Consider the following 27,385-nt stretch of genomic DNA (forward strand, 5'->3'; position numbering starts at 1 on the left):
ATACTAGAAGTTGGTGGGAGATCCAGAGTCTGGAAAACTATTTAAAGAACAAGATAGTTCCCAGAGGCCTCAGGGTCCCCATTGTCCCAGCATTAAGATTAAAAACTGCTAATATAAAAGAAAGGTGGGAACAGGAGATTACAGGGAGTTCACTTAGGCTGATGCAGATTTTGGTAGAGGAAGAAAAAATTCAGTTCGACTCTATTAGTGCTGAGCTTAAAAAAGAGATTGAGGCAGCCAAGTCCTTGGTGGATACCCCTGGTTTTGATAAACGGGATAAAATCCTCCAACAAACTTTAGAGAGGTTCACCAATCATCTAAAGGAACGTAAACACTTCCAATTCCAGAGAGACCTACAGGAATTTAGGGAGAAAAAAGCGTATGATTTTGTCCATACACAACAACAACAATATCAACAGACTAATAGGGGGCCGAGGGAATCTGACCCTTCCACATCAGAGAGTGAAACCACAGACTCTGAAAGAGTGGGCCCATTTTTCGGTGGTAGCGGTGGGAAACAAAAATTTAGGGGAGGAGCTAGAGGTAGAAATAGAGGCCGTGGTAGAGCCTCTTCTAATAGTGGCAACAATTTTTTAGCCAACAATCCTCCCATTTCCCGCTATATGCTGAGGGGACAAAAGGATTAGTGAAGGGAAAAAATATGGATAGGCTACAAATTATTAACCTATCTGAATACAAATTGAGTGCATCAGAGAACACATTATTAGAAAAAGGACTTTCCTTTGTCCCCACAGTTAAATTTGACTCTTTCTCGTGGATAAAAGATCTTAATTTATTTGCTCGTAAACTCAAATGGATCAAATTTTTCAAACACCACAATAGGAAAAAATGTATGGAACTAGGGTTGGAAGAGTCTGATATGGAAGGCCTTGCAGCCTTGGAGGGGTTATTAGAGGAATCTGGAAGAACTCCAGGTCTAGGTCCCTTTACCAACCTAAAAATGAAGAGTAGAAAGCTGCCACCTATAGGAGATTTTACCAATGTGGATTTATTTGTGGATATGGTGGGAGATGAGATCAAAAATCTTAGTCAGGACAGTAGGGGCATGGATAACAACTTGTCTTGGTCCGAACGACTAGCTCTGACCACTCTAGAGAAAAAACAGAACATCGTTTTAAAAGCATCTGATAAAGGTGGGAACATTGTGATCATGAGTAGGGATGATTATAAAAAAATGTGTGAGGACATATTGTTTAACCATAACTGTTACACCATTTTAAAGGATAACCCCACAGCACTATTCAAGAAGGAGTTGCTGAGCATTCTGAGTGATGCAAAGAGCAGATCCTTGATTAGTGCAGGAGAGTTTGGGTTTCTATACCCACAATTTCCTGTTATGGCGTGTTTCTATAGCCTGCCCAAAATCCACAAAGGGTATCCTCCCTTACGTGGCAGACCCATTGTTTCAGGCATTAATAATTTAACTCAAAATGTGAGTACTTATGTTGATCAGGTGTTGCGCCCTTTTGTCTTAAGTCTTACATCATATGTACGTGACACCATGGATGTCTTGAAACAGATTGATGGTATTTCTCTGGAGAAAGATACAATCCTGGCTAGTCTGGATGTTGAGGCGTTGTATTCATCCATACCTCACAAATGTGGTTATAAAGCGATCGAGTATTATTTGGGATCAAGAGGTACACAGTTTGCTGCCCATAACCAATTTGTTTTGCAGTTATTACAGTTTGTTCTTGAAAAAAACATATTTATTTTTGAAGATAAGATCTTTCATCAGCAATGTGGTACTGCAATGGGGAGTCCTGCTGCTCCCACCTATGCAAATTTATTTCTTGGCTGGTGGGAGGAGACAATTGTTTTTGGGGACAAATTTGTCAATTGGACTTCATCCGTTGGATTATGGATTAGATATATTGATGACGTGCTGATTCTCTGGAACTCTACAGCAGATGAGTTCCATAGGTTCGTAGCAGCCCTCAACAAAAATGATGTAGGACTTAGGTTTACATGTGAGATCAGTGAGTTTGAACTGTCTTTTTTAGACTTGAAAATCACAAAAACGGAAGGAGGTACAATCCGCACTAAGGTACATAGGAAAGAAACAGCAACTAATAGTTTTTTGCAATGGAATAGCTGTCATCCCTATTCCCTCAAACGTGGCATTCCGAAAGGCCAATTCATGAGAGTACGCAGGAATTGTAGCTCTATGGGTGATTTTGAGTGCCAGGCCCAGGAACTCAAAACAAGATTGAAGGATAGAGGCTTCCCCGAGAGTGTTATTAGGAAGGCCTATGAGGGAGCAAGGGATGCAGATAGGCAATGTCTCCTGGTCCCTAAAAAACGGAAAGAAGAACAAGTTACCAGACTCATAGGCACCTATGACTCAAAACAAAATGACATTATGCAGATACTGAATAGGTATTGGCGTATTCTCAGTTCTGATATAGATTTGGTAGATCAGATCACACAGAGGCCATCTGTCACGTATCGGAGAGGGAAAAATATAAGGGACAGAGTCATGCACAGCTGTTTCGACCCCATTTCACCTAGGGGTACATGGCTGGATAGACGAATACCAGGTACTTTCAGATGTGGTAGCTGTAAAGCCTGTGATTTCATTCTTAAAGGGAATAGTTTTACCAGTGTTGTCACACAGAGAGAATACAATATTCGGGATTATGTCAATTGCAAGACAGCGGGAGTAGTTTACCTAATCACATGCCCATGCCCCCTAAATTATGTGGGTAAAACAGCACGACAATTTCGTCGTCGTATTAGGGAGCATGTTGGAGATATCATCCATGGTAGGGACACCCCAATATCTAAGCACGTGCATGCGAAACACCAAGGCCAGGCAGCAGTGTTAAAGTTTCAAGCAATTGAACTTGTCAGACCCCCCAAAAGAGGAGGGGACTGGGACAACCTGATTTTACGGAAGGAAGCGCAATGGATCCATAGACTGGAATGTATACAACCAGCAGGTTTAAATGAGCAGACTAATTATACATGTTTTATCTAAATGTGTGATACCATCCCCCTATAGGTGGTTTACCTTGGGGTGGGTGAGTGTTTATCTGCATTTTGCATTACTTATTTGAGATGGCTACACTGATTAGCCAACACATAAAGAGATCGTTTTGTCAGTTTTTCTAAGGAATAGGGACTTCAGCAACTTCGTCCACCTCATATGTGTTTATTTACTCTTGAGTTGCTTTATGAGATTGCCTACTTGCGGTGTTATACTGTCCCGCAAGATATACTTATAACACATCATCTTTTAGCGCTTACCTCCTCGTGTTTGGCAGTCCGGGCGATACGTCCTTGGCTTCCACTGCGCCTGCGCGTTCGGTATGATGCGGCCGATGATGACCCCTGGCTGTCAGCTGACGGCGGGGGGTCACATGGGCAGGTGTCACGAATCGAGAGGGTGCTGTGATTGGTCAATTCATGTGTTGCCGCCGAATACGATGGGTGGAGTTTAGCGTTTATAGTAACCTAGCGCCTGCAATGAAGTATGCCGTTGACATCGATACGTGCATCTTCCCGTGACGCACAGCGGAATATCCGCTGTTGAATACTAATATCGCTGGTGATGAGGCCAGAGTTACCAAGATACGGACCCCTGAGGATGAGTATCTGAAACGCGTAGGGTCGTTTAATGTCTATGGAATGTATGCATTGGGGACAATTATATTGTGTTACACCCAGCGTTAGGAGATCCGATTTTGTCGGACACCTATGCTTCAATTAGGGCTTGTACTACTGTTGTGCCCTGGGTATATGCTGATTCCTACTAATATCGTTTAAACACAGAGATATAGGTATCATATAAACTCAGTGTTTTTCTGTTTAATACATTTTTTAATTTTCACGGTGGGGCTTATGTCACAGTGGTGTGTTACCCCTGTTTTTAAACTAGTTACTATTAAAGATATCTTTTTACTCAGTTGTCATTTCAGTGAACCTTATAATTAAATTTCTTTATATTGTGGGAGCACAATTAGATTTCTATCTAACTCTACAGTGAAATCCGACGTATTGTAGCCCTATTTTCAGACGTAAAACGAGGCATAATACGCCTCGTTTACGTCTGAAAATAGGTTGTGTGAACCCAGCCTTATTATGCGATTTAAGGAGGCTCTGTCACCACATTATAAGTGGCCTATATTGTACATGATGTGATCGGCGCTGTAATGTAGATTACAGCAGTGTTTTTTTATTTAGAAAAATGATCATTTTTGACGGAGTTATGACCTATATTAGCTTTATGCTAATGAGTTTCTCAATGGACAACTGGGCGTGTTTTACTATATGAACAAGTGGGCGTTGTGGAGTGAAGCGACCAATCAGCGTCATACACTCCTCTTAATTCATTTACACTGCAGATAGCGATATAGCTAGATCGCTATGTGCAGTCACATAAACGCACTATAATGTTACTCATGTGTCATGACAATGAATATACATTACCTCCAGCCAGGACGTGACGTGTATTCATTCTCTTGACCACTTCTGTAGCGTCTGTGTGATTTACAGCATAGCAGACGTAGTCTCGCGAGATTACGCTGTAAACTGTCATTCGCAGCGAGATCTCGCTGTGCTGCGCTGTAAATGTAGGTAAGAACGAAAACTTTACTTTACTTCTGCGGCTCAATACAATTACGGTGATGCCAAATTTATATAGTTTTTTTTATATTATACTACTTTTACAAAGAAAAATCTATTTGTTAAAATAAAAATTGTTTTGTTTCACCACATTCTGAGAGCCGTAACTTTTTTATTTTTCGGTTGATTGAGCGGTGGGAGGTCTTATTTTTTGCAGGACGAGCTGTAGTTTTTATTACATAAAAAGTGATCAAAAAGTGACAAAAAAACAGCGATTTTGGCAGTTTTAATTATTTACTTTTTTTACGGTGTTCACCATGCGAGTTAAATAATGGTATATTGTAATAGTTCGGCCTTTTACTGATGTAGCGATACCAATTTTGTTTTTTTACAATACTTTAGAAGAAAAATGGGAAAAGGGTTTTTCTTTTTAACTTTTAAACTTTTTTCTTTCTCACTACTAATAACTATAATTCTTCTGCACATTTTATTAGTCCCCTTAGGGGACTTGAACCAGCGATAATTGGATCGCTGGTACAATATACTGCAATACTAATGTATTGCAGTATATTGTGAATTTTACAGGCTTCTGTAACAGCACGATCGCTGTTCCTGTCGGTTAGTCCTTGGTATCAGCTGTAATACACAGCTGACACCCGCAGCGTAACGAGCGAGCTCAGCACATGAGCCCGCGCCATACATCAACCCCCGCACCATGACGTGCTATTAAGTTATAGTGCGCAAATGGGTTAATGCACAGCGGATGGTTCAAAGTGAATATTGCAATTTTCCACTGATATGCCATTTTAGTGAATAATATGTTGTGCCCAGTTTGTGCCACTGAAGACAAATACCTCAAACTGTCAAGCGGGTTCTCCAGGGTATGGCGATGCCATATATGTGGACGTAAACTGCTGTTTGGGCACACTGCAGGGCTCAGAACGGAGGGAGCGCCATTTTGCTTTTGGAGTGCAGATTTTGCTTGGTAGTAGTTCTGTTTTGGATTTTGCTAGTATTTCAGTTTATAATGTGGGGGCATATGTAAGCTGTGCGGAGAACATCAGGGCATAATAAGAGGGTATAATAATGCGGTAAATAAATAATAATTCATATCCGATTTTGGAACACTGCACATTTTGCATCACCATATTCTGAGAGCCAGAACTTTTTTTATTTTTTCACGCCTGGAGCTGTGTGAGGATTTTTTTTAATCACTTTTTATAAAAAAATTTTGCAAGCAGAGTGACCAAAAACAAGCAATTCTGACAATGTTTTTTAGTTTATTTTTTTGCGGCGTTCACCGTGCGCTATAAATGTCAATTTTACTTTATTCTGCGGATCGGTATGATTACGGCGATACCATATGTATATAGGTTTTTTTATGTTTTGCAGCGTTTGCGCAATAAAATCACTTTTTTTTTAAAATAATTTTCTGTGTCACCATATTCTGAGAGCCATAACTTTTATTTTTTAGTCAGAAAAAGCTGTGTAAGGGCTTGTTTTTTGCGGGACGGGTTGTAGTTTTTATCGGTGCTATTTTCGGGTACATGCGACTTTTTGATCACTTTTTATTCTCCATTTTGGGAGGGATGGTGACCAAAAAATAGCGATTCTGGTGACGTCTTTTATTGATTTTTTTTGTGGTGTTCATCGTGCGGGAAAAATAACATTATAGTCTTATAGTTTGGGTCGTTACAAACGCGGCGATACCAAATATGTGTACTTTTTTTAACGTGTTCATTTTTTTCCTATAATGAAAGTCTTATTATAGGAAAAAAAGCATTTTTTGTTTATGTAACTTATAACTTTTATTTTTACACTTTTTTTAAAAACATTTTTATTTACTTATTTTTACTTTTTTTTTTACTTGTCCCACTAGGGGACATTTAGACTTGCAGCTTTGATTGCTGCTAGAGTACATTACACTACCTACGTAGTGTAATGTGTTCTGTCATTGTGACGTAACTGTCACACTGACAGGAAGCCTCGGAGGACCGGCCTGAGGCTGCTCCTCCGAGGCTTCCGTACATGGCAATCCGGAGGTCATTATCTGGCCGCCGATTGCCACGACAAGCATCGGCAGCCCCCACAATCACTTCGTGGGGGCTGCCGATGTGCTTCAAACCCGTTAAATGCGGCGATCGCAATCGGTCGCCGCATTTATGGGGTTAATTTGCCAAAATCAGTAGCGATGGTCCGCTGACCGGCAAGACTGGGGTGTCAGCTGTCGGGGACCGCTGATCTCCCGGTTCCCAGACACTGTCCGTTAGGACAGTGTGCGCCGGGAACCGCTCTGCAACTGTACATCCTGGTGCGGGAAGCAAGCCCTCTGCAGGACTTACAGTTGCGGCGCAGCGCGGGAAGAGGTTAAGCAGCAGGGCGCCCAGATTGTTCAGAGGCCACTAGGTCCTCTAGTCCAGTACACCTTTTAGCAGAGCATTCTTCCTCTTCTAAATGGTAGGACTAAATATTTTATTACCCTTTTAATATACATGTATTTCAGGACATTCGAGAAGGGCCTAGAAAAGCGATGGCTAAGACTCGCAATAGAGAATTTGCAATGTGTAAAAAGAAGTTGGCTACATCTCACATTAAGGCCCCATGCACACGACCGTGCCCGCGATTGCGGGCACGGCCGGCCGCTGACTGACAGCCGCATTTTCGGGCCGTGCTCCCATACAAAGTATGGGAGCACGGCCCGCAAAATTCGAAAGAACGGACATGTTCCATAATTCCCAGAACATTTCCACGGCACGGACACCCTTCCGTAGTGCTACGGAAAGGTGTCAGTGTTCAATGAAAGTGAATGGCTCCGTTTTTGCGGACCGCAGTTGCGGTCCGCAAAAACTGAGGTTTTTTGCTGTCGTGTGCATGGGGCCTTAGTCCTTATGTCATCCACGCTTAAATATTGTCATGGCAGGAAAATCTTCCAATGTAGCCACTAGCATTAAAATGATTGTTCGGGCTGAAGTCAAGAGTTCCCCTAAACACCTTTAAAAAGAGGATTTTTTTTGAGTACCTCCTTTGGCTGATTAGGTAGGTCAGACTCTTCTTCAGATGACGAAGTAATAGCAGAGGAAGGTGAACTAGACTCCAGTAGTAAATTATCCTCTGACGATATGGGGGAAAAACTTTTGATGAATATTAAAGACCAGCCTGTACAGCCTTCCAGTGACCCAAGGAGGGTGATATTTGAACTTTTCTTTATGTTATCACCTGTCTTACCAATGAGAGAGGATATGTGAGGATATGTGCTCTGATTGTGACATTCAGGGGGGTCTTTTTTTTTTCCTATTTACAGGGGTGAGCATATAAACACTTGCACATCTAATCATCCCCTGCGCCTAATCAGATCATTTATCAACTCTGTGACTCGGATGTCTACTGGTACCTGGATTGCAGAGATTTTTGTCTCTATTTCTGGCGATTATGTGAAGAAACATGCATGTAGACATAGACCTAAGTGGCATGTAGGAATTCTGCACATCTTTAGTCTTTATTTTTAGAAGGTGTTGTGCAAATCAGGCTCTGCTAGGGTCAGACTTGTATACGAACATAACTTTTTATGCATTTTTTATGTGTGTGTGTCAAATGTGTGAAAAAGTGATGCGGCAGCCAAAGGGTTAATCTTGCCGTCGACTTAAGCTGGCCATATAGGACATATCCTAATCCACTGTTTGTCTGCCTTTGGAAATATAGTACAACGTTTCCAGTTAGAGTTCCGCAATATAATTTGTGAAGTTGGATATGTATGGATATCTTTCTTTTGCTGAGCACCACCAGGAGTCTGTACAAAGGTGACATTTGGGGAGCAGTGCCGAGTTATTTTCTTTTTCTGTGTTAAGTTTGATAATTATATTTCTTTTACTTACACAGGTATTTGCCTTTTATATTTTTCATTTTAAATTTGCTTCTCAGGTATTGTTGGTAAATCCAGCACTTTGTTATGGGTATTAAAACTAGTTTTAAATTTAATAGCTATAGGCTTACAGCCGAAACTCTTTGTAAAAACGCATGGGTAGTTAAAAAAAACACATGCGCTTTTCAGATGTTTTGTTATTGCAGCATTTGTGCGTTTTTGTTTTGCGTTTTCAATGTGAACCCAGCTTAAGGGCAGATTCACACGAACGTTGCGTTTTTGCGCGCGCAAACAACGCGGCGTTTTGCGAGCGCAAAAACCATTTGACAGCTGCGTGTGTCATGCGTGTCTGATGCGCGGCTGCGTGATTTTCGCGCAGCCGGCATCATAGAGATGAGGCTTGTCGACGCCCGTCACTGTCCAAGGTGCTGAAAGAGCTAAATCTTTCAGCACCCTCGACAGTGAATGCCGAACACAACAGCGAAAAACCTGTTAAAAAAAAGATAAAGTTCCTACTTACCGAGAACTTCCCTGCCGTTGCCTTGGTGACGCGTCCTTGCTGACGCGCCTCTCTTGACATCGGGCCCCACCTCCCTGGATGACACGGCAGTCCAAGTGACTGCTGCAGCCTGTGATTGGCTGCAGCCTGTGCTTGGCCTGTGATTGGCTGGAGCTGTCACTTGAACTGAAGTGTCATCCCGGGAGGTCGGACTACAGGAAGGAGACAGGAGTAATCGGTAAGTTAGAACTTCGGGTTTTTTTACAGGTTCATGTATTTTGGGATCGCAAGTCACTGTCCATGGTGCTGAAACAGTTTAACTCTTTCAGCACCATGCACAGTGAATGTCTCCCGACGTCGCGGACCGGAAATTTTTTGGCCGGGTTCGGCCAAAACGAGTTTGGCCGAACCCGGTGAAGTTAGCTTCGGTTGTCGGGGTTCGCTCCTCGCAAAGACACTCCGTTTGGATGCTTGTAAACAGAAAAGCACGTGGTGCTTTTCTGTTTCCATTCATCCTTTTGACAGCTCGTGCGCTGTTCGCACGGAAGTGCTTCCGTGCGACCTGCCTGGTTTTCACGCACCCATTGACTTCAATGGGTGCGTGATGCGTGAAATACGCAGAGTTATTGAACCTGTCGCGTATTTTGCGCAGCGAACAAACGCTGCGCAAAATACACGGACTGTGTGTACTGCCCCATAGACTTCTATAGGGCATTGCGTGCCGCGCGAAAACCACGCGCCCTACACGCTGCCAAATCACGCTCGTGTGAATCCCCCCTAAGTAAAACAAAAGTGTAGCTAAACGTTTGACAAACTTCTGACATGTCATAGTGACATGTCAGAAGTTTGGATTGGTGGAGGTCCGAGCACTGAGACCCCCACCAATCGCTAGAACGAAGCAGCTGAAGGGCTCGTGTGAGTGCTCAGCCGCTTCGTGTCTGTTCAGCCTTTTCCGGAAATAAATGTATCGGAGTATGGACTCAATAGAAAGTGTATGAGCCCGTACTCCGATACATCGGCTTTCTGGAAAAAGCCGAACAGACACGAAGCGGCTGAGCGCTCACACGAGCCCATCAGCTGCTTCATTCTAGTGATTGGTGGGGGTCTCAGTGCTCGGACCCCCACCAATCCAAACTTCTGACACCACTATGACATGTCAGAAGTTTGTCAAACGTTTAGATACACTTTAAGTAAAAACATCATTACTAAACTTTGGTTATTGCTCTAACTTCTCATGTATACCAATATAAGTACTTTTTTTTTTTTTTACATTTTTTTTTTTAGCTTTTGTTGAAAATCCTAAAAAATTTAGGAAGGAGGAATATTAAATATTTGAAAAATGTAAAACACCTCTATTTGTGTTGAGTTATTCCCCTGCTCACCGTGTCTTCCCATTTATATAGCATTTCACTGAAACCATCCATATGTTATTATTGTAATATTTTGTCAGTGTATATGCAATTTACCAATTTTACTTGTAAAGTCTAGGTCTCTTGAATAGAAAACTGTTCTTTGTTGTACACTACTTGTACTCTATTCCTTGGAGATGATAAAACGTGTGCTTGTAATAAACTGTTAATGTTGATTTTGGAACCTGTATATAATAAAACCAATACACAACTATGTTTATTTCTGGTACCTTTAAGGTGTTGTCAGTAGTAAACACTAAAATGGCTAAAAATGTGGAGGCCAAAATCGAGTGCCCAACGGCTGACAATTAGCCGGCCTGTCAGCACCATTTCTCCATCATTTGATTGTGGTTGGCATGAGACCTTGATGAAGACATCTGGGGCCCTGGAGGGATATTGCGGCTATTTTTCTCCCACCGCTGGACCTCTTTGTACTGGATGATATCTGTCTGTATGTTAGCCAGGCTGGCTTAAAAGCTGGCATTCCATTTTTCCTGTCCTGGACACTTCCTCTTTGCTTTTTCAATGCCACTTCATTAGGTACACAATCCAGCTCACAACTGCAGTCTTTCCTTAAATAAATGCCAGATATAATGGAAACTTTTTCCCTAATTCTCCCCTTTACCATTACTTCGTTGGTCAAGCTTTATCTCACTTTGGAAGCATGGGACATGAAGGGGACCTTGCCAGTGTGACCTACTGGTTCCAGGAAACGCATTAGACAGATTATGCTACTATACTCCTCAGCTGTCACACAGCTACTCAGCTGCTATATGTGTAGAAAAACACAACCAAACGGTCTCCTAATGAGCCATGTTAAAAAAAAATATTCGCAACTGTGCCATGTCACATCTCCGACTGGGCTCTTTTATTCCCAATTTTTTTTTTGGTAAGTAATTGTTTTGTTAGCATAGAATAAAATGTGGCAGGTAGGCTGAACCAGGTGTGCCCTTACTTAGTCACTAGAAACTTGGCCTTCGTGTCGTGTACATATATTATGTAGAATGATCCCATCAGATGTTATATTGGTCGTTTTTAAGCAATTTGTAGTTATTAATTCAAAATTATATAGTAATTATCCTTCAAGCTTGATTTTACGCAGATATAGAACATAACTCAGTTTTGGGGATATTATTAAAAAAAAATATTGCTTCACACTCATGGGAATAAACCATGTTTGCTTCTCCACCGGCAATTCCCCTGTGTACATAGACACTCGAATTCAGTTTTGAGCTTAGTATCTGTAGGAGTCAAAGACACCTCTTTATTTGTCACCTTTCTGTAGTAGGGGCTTGATATGGATCTTTTCATTTTCTTTGAGGGTCAAGTCTCTGCTCTTCCAGTGGCCTCTCACCATGGCTTAAATGTACAACTTTTCGCAGTTCTCTTCAACCTTCCAGTAGTTCCCCAGATCTTTTAATTTTATCCTGGGAGTCCTGTACTTTTGAGTCTCTGTTAAAGGCCTCTGATTTTTTTTTTTCTCCAAGAAAGTTGCTGCTTTACCTGTTGTTGAACCTTTATAGTCATCCTCAAGAAAAGTGCTATTTTTCACTAATTCCGCCTGATATTTTTTTTTTCTCTTATTACATTAGTGAGGAAATTGTTCTACCAGCTTGTTGTACTTCTCTTAAATCCTATCAATGGAATACGTAAAAAAATAACTTCCGCTTACCTCTTCTAAACACCGTTAGGTCTGATCGTATCCGAGGCTACCATAATTCAGCTGGATTTGGCTTACCATTGGAGTAAACAGGGTTCAATGACCCCGGCTGGTTGCATTCTCTACCTGTGCGATGGGTCTTTGATAGTTCATCGCTAGACATAAATTCTCCAGGTGTTTACAGCTTTAAAGATGTTATTTAGGATTAGAAAATCATAACTATTTTCTTCCAGAAACAGCGCTACACCTGTCCATGGGTTGTGTCTTACCGTTAACCCCTTGAATGCCGCGATAAAAGCTGATTGCGGCGTTCAAGGAGGGGAGGGGGGGGACTGCCCTTTGATCGCGTCACAGAAAATCCCTGTGACGAGATCAAAGCCCATAAGTTCTATGGACAGACAGCCCAGGGTCCATTAAAGGACCCCAAGGCAGTCTGAACATATTTTCTGTTGTTAGGGCATACTGATGTATGCCCTGACAACTGCCTGTTTACAATCAGTACACAGGCTAATGTACTGGCATATAGACATATGCCAGTACATTACAGTTAAAAAAATCAAAATATAAAATCCCTTTATGGGATTAAAAAAAAGTTAAATTAATGTTGAATAAAAAAAATACACAAATACAAATAAACTTTTTAAAATATAAGTCCCAAAACATGAAGTAATATACACATATTTGGTATCGCCACGACCATAACAACCTAAACAACAAATGTATAACATTATTTATGATGATCCGTGTATGGTGTAAAAAATAAATATTAAAACTGCAGCGGAACTGCTTTTTTTTCTGCATTTTCGCCAAAATAAAAATGTATAGAAATTAAACGATAATGCCTTTTCTACCAAAAAATGGTGCTTACATAAAGTACAACTCGTCCTGCAAAAAATGGTCTCATACAACTATGTCGTACAGAAAATAAAGTTATGAGCGTCGAGATACAAAGAGGAAAATATAAAAAAATTGTTCTGTCCTCAAGGCCAAAATTGGCCGTGTCCTTAAAGGGTTAATGTGGGCCTTCAGAGGCTAGAGTGGTAGCCGGAAAACACAGAGGGGGCGACATTGTTTGTTCTTATTTTTTTCTTTGTTTCTTATTGCTGGACTTCAACATAGATTGTATAATATATAGTTTCACCCCCCCCCCTGGAATAATATTTGATTTTCTTTTTGCTATACATTTACAACTACTTCTCTGATACATAATAATTTTCTTCATGTAGTATAGCTTGCACAGAAAACATAGCCAACATATTTTTATTGGTGTAAGGGTCTATACCCGTAGTGCAATTTCTACCAGTGATTTTGGGAAAGATCTGTTTTCAGATTATTAGCAGCCCTGATCCATGGCTGTTACGTCAATTTAACGTACCTGAGCTGAAGAGTTTTATTGCAGTCCTTGAAAACTTTAATGCATGTTAAGGGTTTCAGTCCAGCTGAATTTCGCTTTTTTTGAAAATCTATTAATAGACTTCAAATAGTGTTATGAAGGCTTGTATCCTGCTATGTGTTTACAGACTACAGACTGTCATAAACAGCCTGTAATCCGCTAACTGGGAAGGAAATCTAAAATACTGTGAAGTACTGTTGTATGTTATAATTTCATTACTTTTCAAGCTGAAGGGAGGATTTCCACAAATGGTAATAGCTTCTAGTACAGTATAGATGACAATTTACTTCAAAGCCATTAAACAATGTATTGTAGAAGAGAAAAAGCTATTATTTAAAAAAAAAAATAATAATAAGTAGTGAACCATAGTGGCGCTGCTGGTATGAGGTTGAAAGAAAATAGGAGATATAGGGAATATCATAAGCTTTAATGCAAGAGGCTACGCGTTTCGACGCTGAACCAGCGTCATCATCCGGCTAAGAATACAGAACAGTAAAAACAGGTCTCCTTTAATATAGGTGGTGTGATTACAAAGAAAACAAACAAAAAACAAAACAAGGTTTTGAAAATAAAACCGCTAAGTGGTAAAATGAAATCATCATTGCAGTAGTAAAAAACATCATACAACAAATACAGTATTTTGTAAAACCTTGTTTTGTTTTTTTTTGTAATCACACCACCTATATTTAAGGAGACCTGTTTTTACTGTTCTGTATTTTTGGCTTGATGATGACGCTGGTTCAGTGTCAAAACGCGTGGCCTCTTGCATTAAAGCTTATGATATTCCCTATATCTCCTATTTTCTTTCAACCTCATACCAGCAGCGCCACTATGGTTCACTACTTATTATTTTTTTAAATAATATTTATTTTCTCTTCTACAATCCATCCAAGCGGTAACTATTTCCAGTTACCGGCCTTGTGTACCTGGCTGCAGCGGTTTTATGGTCCTTTCCGCAATTATTATAGTGTTGTGCTTTTTGGCTTCACAACCTCAAGAGTTCATCACAATATCTCCAGGTGATCTGCACTACTATGGCGCCATGCTTTTTTCGTCATTTCTTCTAATTAAACAATGTAGTCTGATCTTGTAGTCATGTGTTTCTGTCCCCATTTCTACTTTCTAAACATTTGCAAGAAGATTGGGAAGGGGCAGTGGAGTAACCCATGGTGGCAGCAACAGGCTACACACAGGGGTTGTATGTAGCCTGTAACTATAGAGACAAATAAGTTTGCACGGGAACTGTATAAACTGAATGGTAAAATAATTAGAATAAGGCTATGTTCACATGTTCCACATCTGTGTCCTGGTTTCTGTTTGTAACGGAAACCATGATGCAGTGGCAGATTAGTCACATGACGGATACTACCGACCCCCGACAGACCCTATTGACTTATAGTTGGTGTATGGAAAGAATAGCACTTCATGTTGCTCTAGTCATACCGTGAAATCTGACAAGTATTGCGACGGATGCTCTGAACGCAGATGTGAACATAGTCTAAGGCTATTGGCAAAGTTGGTTCCTTGCTAAAAAGACCCTGCGTCTTATAGTCGGCAGTCAAGGGACCCGGCTGCGCCGGGCCCCCTGACCGTTTCCTTACTTAACCCCTTCCCGAACCATGATGTGCCTGCACTTCATGGAGCGGGGAGGGGATGATATTTGGAGCGGAGCGGGCTCCCGCTCTGAGCCCGCTCCATACACTGCAGGTGTCTGCTGTGTTTTACAGCTGACATGCTGCTCTAACGGCCAGGAATAGTGACTGCGGCATTTATAGGGGTTTTCCCATGATGTACATTTATGACATATCCACAGGATGTGTCATAAATGTCAGATAGATGCAGGTCCCACCTCTGGGACCCGCACCTATCTCTAGAACGGGGCCCCCTAAACTCCGTTCTAGCTTACTTGGCTCCGCTGTCTCCCAGCCACTTCCTGCTTAGGTGGTCGGGAGTTACGGAAACAGCCGAGTTCTCACTGAGCTACGCTGTTTCCGTAACTCCCATAGAAGTGAATGGGAGTTATGGAAACAGCGTAGCTCGCATGCTACGCTGCTTCTATAACTGCAGTTTTCTACTATGGTAGACGATCGCTGGTTCAAGTCTCCTGGGGGAACTAATAAAATGTGTTAAAAAAAAAAAAAAGGTTAAATGAATTTTCAGGAGTGTAAAAAAAAATATTAAAAGTTAATAAAAAAACAAACCTTTTCCCATTTTTCCCCAAGCACAATTTAAAAATATGTATTTTAAAAAAAACAAACATTGGTATCGCTGCATCAGTAAAAGTCAGAACTATTACAATATAGCATTATTTGACTCACACGGTGAACGACGTAGAAAAAATAAGTTTAAAACCCCAGAATCGTTGTTTTTTTGGTCACTTTAGCGCTAAAAAAATGAAATAAAAAGTGTTAAAAAAGACGGATGTACCAAAAAATGGTGCCGATAAAAACTACAGCTCGTCCCACAATCGATGAAAAAATAGGAGAGTTATAGCTGTGGTGAAACAGAATAAAAATTTTTTTAACAAATAGTTTTTTCTTTGTAAAAGTAGTAAAATACAACGTTTTTTTTCCTATTTTCTATTGTCTAAAATCTGGGTGCGTCTTTATAGTCAAGTGTGTCTTTTATAGTCCGAAAAATACAGTATATTTCTGTTATCACCGATATATGTCTCATATTTAATTAAAAATGATAAACGTAAAGTTTTTTTATCAGCTCAATTGATGACGTTTCAGTCTGTACTGGACTTTTTGTTGTCTGCAGTGAAAATAATGAGTCATAAGGTCCTTGTAGAATCTTTCCTCAGAGCACCTACAATTTCAGCTGTGCTATACCAATATAAATTATAGAAATCCCTAAAAATTGAAATGAAAAAATATTTTTACTAATTTAGTCTTTTCTTTGTTTTCTTTTTTTAAACAGCATATACCGGTACTTGTATTTTCATATTCTTATAGATACTTCATACTAACCTTTCCCTCTCACATATTTATTGATCTTTCTCGATTTCTAGATACACCTCTGGAGATGTTCGTCTATGGGATACTCGAACCTCAAATCTTGCTGAATCTTTTCTTAAAACCTCCCATGCAGCCGATGATTCTGGACTAAGCCGCCATGTATCATTCGTACAAATTAACAAGTCTTTGGCTGTGGCAGCATATGACAATGGTAATATATTGTATGCTCTTTGCCATAAAATGTGTACTGAGATTTCAGGCCCAGTTTTAAGATGATTTGATATAGACAATATTTCTACTTATTTTGGATAATAAAATATGTGAAGAGTAAAAAAAAAAAGTAATCTTTATGTGTAAAAAAATATATTCCTGGATTTGTTTCAATTGATACACACCAAGCGAATATGAATGATCCAAATGTTAATCTAATTAAAAACACTTTAAGGCTAAAACATAATTTTAATCTTTAAATTTGTTAAAAGATGCAAACCCAAGTATTAAAGAACCCAGAAAAGGTAGTCCAGAAAATGTTGTTTTTAAAAATGATCCTATTGATTTAGAATTGACTGACAAAACTAGCACGAGCGGGCCAAAATAAAAAAATATAAGTGTACTCTGAATAAATAAATAAATAGTTTGCAAATGATCGACCCAGATACACAGAATAGGTTCCTAGAATCCAGAATGGACACTACAGTGTGTCTGACACTCAAACATGCTGCTATTAACATTGCGATCCTACATCTTGGGATCATTTAAACTGCCAGTGGTCTGATTTTTAGTACATAATATGACCGGTATGACGTAATGCCACGTGTCTGTAAACTACCTACCCTATTCATGTAATTAGGTTACATTCATCAGTGAAAGTATCCGAGTCTTCGTATTAGGATACCATGCTTACAAGGGCTGGTGCCCCAGTTGTACACCCCAAGTTTTTTTTTTTACATTTTAATATTTTTAGAGCATACTAATAAAGTTTACCTAGTATGTATCCGTTGATGTGGTGGTGTAAATGTATTGAATGGCAGTAAGGTGCCCATGCTGTAATAATTAACAGTATGACCTGAAAATACATTTGTTGACCGATATGCACAGTGCCTTGCGAAAGTATTCACTCCATTGATGTTTTGTTGCACTATTTTTTTTTCCAACCAACATCTGTGATAATAGATTGAGAACTTTTCTTAGTTGTTACTGATTAAATGCTTAAAGCAAAGGTTCTCCATTACACATATTGTCAGAAAATGTCATTCAAGCACTGTGCCATTTGTGGCTGAGACCATAAAACCTCTGAAACGGACATCGAAATGCAGCAGACTGAGGTCTCAGAATCTGTTCTGATCAGTTTTGTTCTTGTAATGTACAAGTTGCATGTAATGTCATCAGCTTGTACTCATACATGTGGTGTATTCATCAGTAGTAGTATTATCATATATTCAAGGTAAGCAGCCATGGGTATATAGTATTGCTTATATAGAATATCATTCTTATACTGTGTTGTATTATATTAGTTTACTTTATACCTGTTATTCTTCCTTCCCAAAACTGTAGCCCAGTTGGCTACATTGTCCTTTAGATCTCATTTTCTTTTTGTCTGTACAAAATATTCAATAACAATTTAGATAAAAAAATAAAATAAAAAAAAAGGAAGAAGTCTTTAGCAGACTGGCTGGGCATGCTTGGAGTTCTAGTTTCACAATAACTAGAAGAGTGATAGATTTCAGACCAGATTATACACACAAGTGCATCATAACTGTGGTACAGTTTAAGCTCTCTTCACATCTGCGTTGGAGGCTCACATCGTCGCAGATTCTATCATATATCTTGCAGGAAACATGCAGCGCTATTTTTCCCCTCAAAATAATGGACACCACACCAAAACCCGATGGACCTCATTATCAGTTAATGGGGGTGGGTGCCGGCGGTACAATGGATCCGGCAGAGTGTCTTGGCTTCCGTTAAGAATGGAAGCCACCACACAAATGTGAACATAGCCTAAGACATAGATTTTAGGCTATCTTCGCATTTGCATCAGATGATCAGTTCAGAGCCTCCTTCTCAAAGTCATTAAAATTTATATTTGAAAATAGTCTTGTCCTGTTCTGCGGTGCCAGGCGAAGCACATCGACCCCTATAGGCTGTGTTGTAATATCAGACACAGTGGCTGGTTGGAAGGATGGCTAATAAAAAGTTAGGCTACACTGGAAACCCTTTATAGAACTATTGTGGAGGGGTGGTGATATTTGGGGATCTGATGTTCTAGGGAGCAGACTGGGAGAACATCCTGAATACCCTGATCATAAGGCTGGATTCACACGAGCGTGGCGTTTTTGCGCGCGTAAAAACCGAGACGTTTTGCGTGCGTTGTTGTTGCGTGTGTCATGCGTTATGGCTGCGTTATTTACGCGCGTATGCCATGCGTTTTTCACGTGCGGAAATAAAACGCAGCATGCAGTAATGGAGAGGGCAGCCTACAAAAAGGCACCATTCTCAAACACCTGCTGGATGTGAGCACATGTTCTCATCCTTTTTGCACCTTGCAAAATATTTTGGGGAGTTTATTGTGTTTCTTGCCTTGTTGACGTCTAAAAGCCAAATTATGGCGCTGACTCCGCTGGGCCGTGTGCTGCTATGCTGGATGGTTTCGCAGCGATTTTGGGAGCGCAGATGGAGAAGTCGTTGATGTTTCGAACTAAACCGCAAAAGATCAACTAAGATCTCAAGAATGACATGCAACTACCTTGGGCCCTGGGCAGCATGTTGCAACGTTACCTTGGGACATGTTTAGGAAAGCATGTTACAATACATATATCGAGGGAAACACAGAAACTTTTGTTGCTCCACAAAACCATACTTTATTGGGTAATGGGGCCAAAAATAAAGCCTAAAACATAGGGTAACAAAACAACAAACAAACGCACCAACATGATGCACAATGTGGAAACCTTGGCCCAAATAAGGACGAAATTAGGCAGCAAAACTGTGCGGCGTCCCCGGCACTACAACTCCTGATAATGGTGGGGTGGGGAGTGGTAGCTGTCCATTTCAGCACCACTATGTTGCGCATGGCCCTGCCGAGGATGTTCCTCAACAGCATAGTGGTGCTGATGCGTGTGGTAGCCTACAGGTGGACCCCGTGGAACGTTTACCACGGGTCGGCTGTAGGCTGGAACAGGCCAGTTCCGCATCGGCGCAGGACCAGGTGACATGCGGGCCGGCAATGGGCGTTGGAAGTTTGTCCGGGCCAAGGGGGGGCAGCCTGAGAAGGGACAGGTGCATTGCACGGCACCGCTGTCTCGGCCAATCCACGCCAATGCTCCATTGCCTGGAAGTTCTGGCGTGGGTTGTTCGGAGGTGTGGCCGCGTCGATGAGGCTGAGGATCGTGCCTTGGAGGCGCGCGCCATACAGTCGGTGGGTACTCGCCGGAGAAGCGGGGCAATGCTTCGGCCAAAAGCGTCACAGCCGTCCTCATCGCCGCAGGTACTCAAGTACCCGGGTGTCCACTTGGGCAGCTGGGGATCCGATCTGCCTGCGCCTGCCTGCTGCGGTGTTTTCAGCCGGAACGTCACGAGCCACCTGGGGTTGGCTGGATGCCTGTGGGGCAGGTTCTGGTGCTGTCGCCTCAGGGGTTAAGGGCAGCACGGGATTTTCTTCTGGTGGCGCCTGCGCCTCCTCATGGGCAGGCTCCTCTTCCGTGTCCAGAAGATTGTCACTGCATCAAAAATGTACACGTCTTCGTAACATTGCCACAAGGGACAAACCACCAATTATGGGGGCATGACATGTGAACACAGACATGTCTTCAAGACACAGTCATTACTTACCGCCGCATTTCCATAATGTCCTTCAGGAACATTAGCTGCTGAGTGTAAATGTATCGCCTCTTTTTGGTGGCCCCGTCACCACTGCGGCCTCTAGCGTCATTTTCACGGCGGAATTGATCCCGGCAGCTTCTCCACCGGGTTTTTACATCATCAACTGTAGAAAGGACCAAAACAACAAAATGCTACTGTCACCAGGTGCCATACCCGAAATATGCACTTGTTGTAAACGTTGCCATTCCCTTACACCCCAATATACATGATCTACAAGCTGACTGATGCTGGGACACAGCCGTTGGCCATTGGGAACATGTTAACACAAGGATACACTACAGCATGTGGGTTTTACAGGGCATAGATAAACCAATGTACTTACCAATACTCATGCGGTCTCGTGTGCTGCCTTTAGCCCACTCGTCACTGAAGAGGGTCTGCGCGACCTCATCCCACGCGACCTCCTTGCCCGTGCGGTCGTGGTAGGCCTCCGCACGCGTGTCCCACAACAGTGGCCTCTCCTGGACCAGGCAGATCATCTTCTCCACATCACACGCGCGAGGCATTGCAGCAGATGTCGGTGGCAAAATGAAGCATGTGCCCAAAAAGTGAAAATCCACTTCCTGGTTGCTGCTTGTTTGGACCTGTTGTCTCAACCCATTTACATAGAGTTAACAATCGTTGCGTGAAAAACGCTGTGCGTACGGAAGTGCTTCCGTGTTGCATGCGTTGTTTTCACGCACCCATTGACTTCAATGGGTGCGTGATGCGTGAAAAACGCCCAAACAGACATGTCGTGACTTTTGCGCAACGGACCAACGCTGCGTAAAAATCACGCACATGTCTGCACGGCCCCATAGACTAATATAGGTCCGTGCAACGCGCGTGAAAATCACGCGCTTTGCTCGGACGTATATCCCGTTCGTCTGAATAAAGCCTAAAGCAGATGTCACTAGATGTGGCCCATTGTAGAAGTAAACATCTCAATACTGATTAATCGCTAATTCCATAGACGGTTATAAACACTCTAGTGTTCCCATATTGTGCACCTGCACGGATAGCACTGTGCTAGTCCGTAAAATGGGCTCGGGAACCTTTTTCATGTTCTGCTCGTCCCTTACAAGTATCAACTTACAACTGTTTCATGTGTTTAATACGAAGAGGTTAATTTTTCAGTAGGATCATGGTCTTTTAGTGAGGACAATAAAACAGCTGTGTCTTGCTTTGCGCTATGCACACAAGAACACTCTTTTTACTCTGAGTGGCCGCGTTGGCTGCCATGTCTATTTTTTTCATGTGCATTAAAAAAGCACACAAGCACAGCACCCATTAAACTCGTTTTCAATTCTTCTGAGGCTTAGAGCTTCGAGGCTCTGTGGTGCCAGGTATGTTCTGCAGCCAACATTGTCTTGTAATAAATGGCAAAATATTAACCCTGTCATTATTTCCCACTGGGCCACTTTAGTATGTATGTATGTATGTGTGTGTGTGTGTGTGTGTGTGTGTGTATGTATATATATATATATATATATATATATGTGTGTGTGTAAGTCTACTGCTCATGTAGTCGTAGAACTTTATTTTAGAGGCACAATGATGATTATATTGAGAATTGCGAACATCATCTTTTATTCCCTATACTATGGTGTTACTATAGATGTAATGCAGCATAGTAACCAATAAAACCTTTATTTCCATTCTGTAACTTGGTCCGGATAAAAAAAAAAAGTAGATTTATGACTGTGTATAAAGAGGTTTATTGCAAAGTTACACCATTTTAATATTTATATTACTTATTTATTATAATTGTTAACTGTGATCGTCTTACTACTGAAACATGATTCTAAATAATAAGAGTATTTGGTGCGATCACGTTTATTCTACTCATAATTTTTCCCTTAAAGAAAATATTACCTGTAGTTTACCTGTAGTATAAAGTATTTTTTTTTTTGTGAATATGCTTCACTAAATAATAAAATAATAAAATGTAAATGTAGTTCCTAGCTGCTTTGATTGGGGCTCGTAGGGTGGGCAGGAAGCAGGAGGGGGAGGTAGATGGAAGCCTCCGTTGTGCCAGGTAATGAGCAGATGCTGCTAATGCAGGGACCGGTAGGGTGATGCCAAGACCCCATCTGCTGCCAGGCTTGGCTCTGTTTGGCTGCTGGCCACATCAGAAGGAACTAAAGCAGCCTGTAGCTTTCATACATCACACCTCGTTCCATGTGTTGCAGATTGGATATGAGGGGGACATGGCCCCTTTTAGAACTTTTCTCTGTACACCGATATGTTACCAGAGTACCACCACAGGCTTCCAACACGGTATATGACAGCTCTTGAGTGAAGCAGTCCAGTATTTGCGGAGCCTTCTGTTCCTCTGGTTTAATTTGTTAAGTATTGCAAAGTATCCCTGGTACTACAGCGATGTGACTTTTGGAGCTCTGCCTGTGTGACTCTCCACTGCAGCCTGTACACAAATTTACATTTTGAAAAATTTAAATAATTCAGTGAAAAAGTTCTTAATTGCACCAATGTGAAATTTCGGGACACGTTCACCATCTTGGACAAGCAATAGTAATATCTCACGTCATGAACTTTGTTCCAGACATTTTTGGTTGCACAAAAACATCCTTCATAACTATCCATCTCTGATATCTCACCCTTTTTAAAGTTCACGGTTAGGAAAAAAAATAAATCTTTATGGATCGGGTAGAGATGCCAACCACTTCTCCCTAAGGAGCGCAATAATGAAACCGTAAGCAGCGCAAATGGTACCTAATGAGTTTAAGCTGATTTATGCTTGCTTTCAAAAAGTGCTGTTTGATGTCTAGAAAGTGCTACTGCTGTGAAGTAATGTGGACCATCCACGCCTCCCCCGCCAACCTAATGGGTCTTGGGTGGAAGATTTATAGCAATCGGCCTGGGAGCGACAAACGTAATGGAGGCCATTTGCTTTTATTATTAGCAATGCATATTTAAATTAATCTGCTATTTACCTAAACAATTAGCTGCCTTGTATTGAGAGCACAAAGCCAAAGATGCAATTAGTCCTCCGTCTAAAGATGAGCCCCAAGTCTAAAGTGTCCCCAAGGAGGTTTGACGCTTTCAGCAGAACTGCTCCTGGATAACTTCTTCGCAAGATTGTAATTGCATTAATTGCTTAAAAGGTAAATAATTGTCTAACTGGTTTCAGAAAAGATCGAGATCCTATTTAAACCTCTCCATTAATTAAGTTGGCATGTAATGAGGTTTTCACAGTTATGATGCTTTTTAAGTTTTAATTTGTCATATTTTAAAGGTACAGCTCTAGAAAGAATGATTTATGTTCTCTCTTATGTCTCATAATAGTGACAGTCACGAGGGGGCTGGAGAATATTTGGTTTATGCGTCTGGTTTGGGAAAATTAATGGAGTATGATTTCTGCAAAGATGGTTGATAGGGAATATGAAGCTAAATCTAGGGTTTTATGTGCCCGTTTCATCACATTTTCTCTTACTTTTGCAGGTTTAATAAAATGCAAATTTAACTTCTATATACTTTTTTCAAATGTCATATAGGACTTTTATTGTGTGATGTTCAAAATGATAAATGATTGTTGGTCGTATTTATTTGCAAATTTATATGTAAGGAGACGATGTTACAATAATAAAATATCTATCTATCTATCTATGTAACTCTCTCTTTCTCTATCTATCTCTCTCTCTCTCTCTCTCTCTCCTTATTTTGACATGCAAGTAAGGCTTCAGTCACATCTGCGTCAGGGCTCCATTCAGGCGTTCCGTCTGAGCTTTCCGTCAGAATGGAGCCCTTACTGAAACAAACAGAAACCATAGGTTTCAGGTTCCATCGCCATTGATTTCAATGGTGATGGATCCGGTGCCAATGGTTTCCATTTGTTTCAGTTGTGCAAGGGTTCCGTAGTTTTGACGGAGTGAATACCGTAGTCGACTACGCTATTGATTCCATAAAAACGTCGGAACCCTTGCACAACTTGGACAAACGGAAACCATTGGCAATGGTGATGGAATCGGAAACCTATGACGGAAAGCTCAGACGGAACGTCAGAACAGAACCCTGATGGATATGTGAACAAAGCCTAAATGGACTGTAGGGTGCAACATCATATAGTATAAAAGTTTTGCATACAGGAATAACAGGTGAAAAAGTGTGAAGCACAGCACTAGGAAGTGTACTGGTAAATGCCAAGTTCACACTAGCATTATGGTTGGTTCCCCCAGGTTTACATTTCTCTCTGATGGTCAGAATAGTATTCTTAGTAATGCAGTCTGCTTCGCTATTCTTTCCTGTACAAAAAAATAACAACCTGACAGACCCATTAAGGTTGAATAAGATCTGCTAGGATCTGTTACATGACGGATCCATTGCATCAGGGTTCCTGTAATAGCGGAAGCCATGACGGGAATGGGAACAGTTTAAATTGATATTACCGTTTTAGCAAGTAATGGTTCCTTCTACCTCGTTCCTTGCTGCTCATTCAATAGGAACATCCTTTGTTTAGTCACAGGGGATAACAATCTGTCCTGGTCATGTGATGGACACACAGATGCACAGCTCGTTACAAGACATTGATCACTGTACTGTAACGAGCTCCGCACCTGTGTGATCATCATATCACCAGGACTGATTTTTATCCCCTGGAAGTAAACTATTAAGGTTTTTTTTTTTGTTTTTTTTGAATGACTGAAAGCAGAGTCCTTGAACGCATTAGGAATTAATACAGAAAGTATATTGGAAAATGGTATAACTTTTCATTATACATTAAATAAGCTTTATTTGTCGACACATTGTAAGTTTATTAAACAGCAAATAATTAATAACCTATATGAGTCCTAGTGTAACACTATCTAGAAAAAGTCTCCTCTTTTTAGTTCCTTAGGGAAAAGATTCCCTTCCTTAGATTGTAAGCTCTTATGATCAGGTTTACTTTTATAACAGATTTTAATGAATGTTTGTATTTTGCTTTCTCTGAATAATTTGAATGATGTAAAGTTTTACTCCCTGGTGATATGAATTCATGGTTATAGTTTCACATACAACAAATGACGTTGGCATCCTTAACCTTATTCTGTTACATCTAATATGACACTTTTACTTCGTGTGTATGTATATACAGGGTGATTCAAGAAGGATGGTGCAAAATTATAGCCTTAGTATTCATAACCAAGAGAACATAACACAAGTTTATTAACATGAAAACACACACTATCTTTCCAAGTTTTATCTATACACTACAAATGTTCAAAGTGATTTCCATTGGTGACACGGCAGATGTCTAGGCGGTAGTCCAGTTCTGCCCAGACCCTTTCCAGCATATCCTTGCTAATGGTCTCCACTGTTTCAGTGGTGTATTGTCTCAGGTCATTCAGATCCTGTGGCTGGGGGGGCAGATACACTGAGTCCCAATGTAGCCCCACAGTAAAAAGTGGCAGGTATCTGGCGATCATGGAGGCCACCGCAACATCGTTGAATCGTTGTTTCCGGCACGGCCGATCCAACGTTCCGGTAGAGTTTCATTCAGGTATTGGCGAACATCCGAATGGAAATGTGGAGGTGCACCATCCTGCTCATAGAGGAAGATCTGCCAAACGTTGTTTATCTGTGGCATAAGCCATTCCTTTACCATGTCCAGGTAGGAGTGGCCAGTGACAGTATTCTCTGCAAAAAAGAAGGGACCGTAGACTTTGCGCCTGCTATTTGCACAGAGCACGTTTACTTTGGGTGAGTCCCTCGTGCTCGATAAGGGCACATGGTTTTTATTGAGTCCCAAATTCTAACGTGGTGATTTACCTCCATACTGAGGAACGGTAGCCTCATCGCTAAACGCCAGCCTGTCAGCAAATTTATCCTCTTGAAAGTCAATGCAAAAGTCACGGCATTTCGGTGTGTCGTCTGATTTTAGCTCCTGAAGATGTAATCTATATGGCTTACAACGCAGACCTTTTAGTAAGATACACCTGTAGTTCCATACTAGTCAGCCTGGTGGACTTTGTAGGACTGCGCTCAAACACGGCTCAAATCCTGTTCACTGTCTCTTCCGAAGTCTTTGGGTGGCCTGGACTTTTCCCATGACCTAAACACTTAGTGGTTTCGAATTGCTTAACCCAACGCGAAATGCAGAGCACATTTTACCAAATTTATTCTGAAAGACCCCGTTCTTGCAAATACCAACACGCAAAAAGCTTTCTCTTGCTTCAGTATCACCATCTTATGTCCCACTATGTAAGTACATTTCAAATTTGGCTCTTGGAAATGAAAGCTGTGCTGTGATTGGTTGCTATGGGCAACTAAGCCAGTCTTACTTTGATTTTCCATCACAGGCCATTTACCACTGATGTTACTTTAACTACAGGCCTTTACTTTTGCAACATCCTTTTTGTGTGTGTGTGTGTGTGTGTGTGTGTGTGTGTATACTAGTCATTCTCAATTAATTAGAATATCTTAAAAATAATTTTATTTCAGTAATTAAATTAATAAAGTGAAACTTATATATTATATCAATTCATTACACACAGAGTGATCTACTTTCAGCATTTTCTTCTTTTAATGTTGATGATTACGGGTAACCGTTCATGAAAACCCAAAATTTAGTGTCTCAGAAAATTGGAACATTAAATAAGCCCAATTTCAGAAATGATTTTTAATACCAAAATGTTGGCCTACTGAAAATATCTGCACTCAATACTTGGTCGGGGCTCCTTTTGCATGAATTACTGCATCAATGCAGCGTGGCATGGAGGCGATCAGCCTGTGGCACTGCTGAGGTGTTATCAATGCGGCGTGGCATGGAGGCGATCAGCCTGTGGCACTGCGGAGGTGTTCTGGAAGCCCAGGCTGCTTTGATAGCGCCCTTCAGCTCGTCTGCAGTGTTGGGTCTGGTGTCTCATCTTCCTCCTGACAATACCCCATAGATTCTCTATGGGGTTCAGGTCAGGGAGTTTGCTGGCCAATCAAGCGCAGTGATTCTGTGGTTATTAACCAGGTATTGGTACTTTTGGCAGTGTGGGCAGGTGCCAAGTCCTGCTGGAGAATGAAATCAGCATCTCCATAAAGCTTGTCAGCAGAGGGAAGCACGCATTGATGCAGTAATTCATGCAAAAGGAGCCCCATCCAGGTATTGAGTGCATATACTGGACATACTTTTCAGTAGGCCAACATTTCGGTATTAAAAATCATTTTTTAAA

The 27,385-nt window shown here is 41.2% G+C and overlaps 1 protein-coding gene across 1 annotated transcript in view; it reads left to right on the forward strand.

Annotated features, from left to right (window-relative positions):
- FBXW8 (F-box and WD repeat domain containing 8) overlaps positions 1 to 27,385 on the forward strand; it is a 154,693-nt gene that overhangs the window by 98,348 nt on the left and 28,960 nt on the right. The window contains exon 5 of the mRNA XM_075835208.1: positions 16,421 to 16,578. Within this exon, the coding sequence (XP_075691323.1) occupies positions 16,421 to 16,578 (158 nt within the window). The remainder of the gene's footprint in view (positions 1 to 16,420; positions 16,579 to 27,385) is intronic.

This window comes from Rhinoderma darwinii, chromosome 1, assembly GCF_050947455.1.
Source record: "Rhinoderma darwinii isolate aRhiDar2 chromosome 1, aRhiDar2.hap1, whole genome shotgun sequence".
In the NCBI taxonomy this organism is placed as follows: domain Eukaryota; kingdom Metazoa; phylum Chordata; class Amphibia; order Anura; family Rhinodermatidae; genus Rhinoderma; species Rhinoderma darwinii.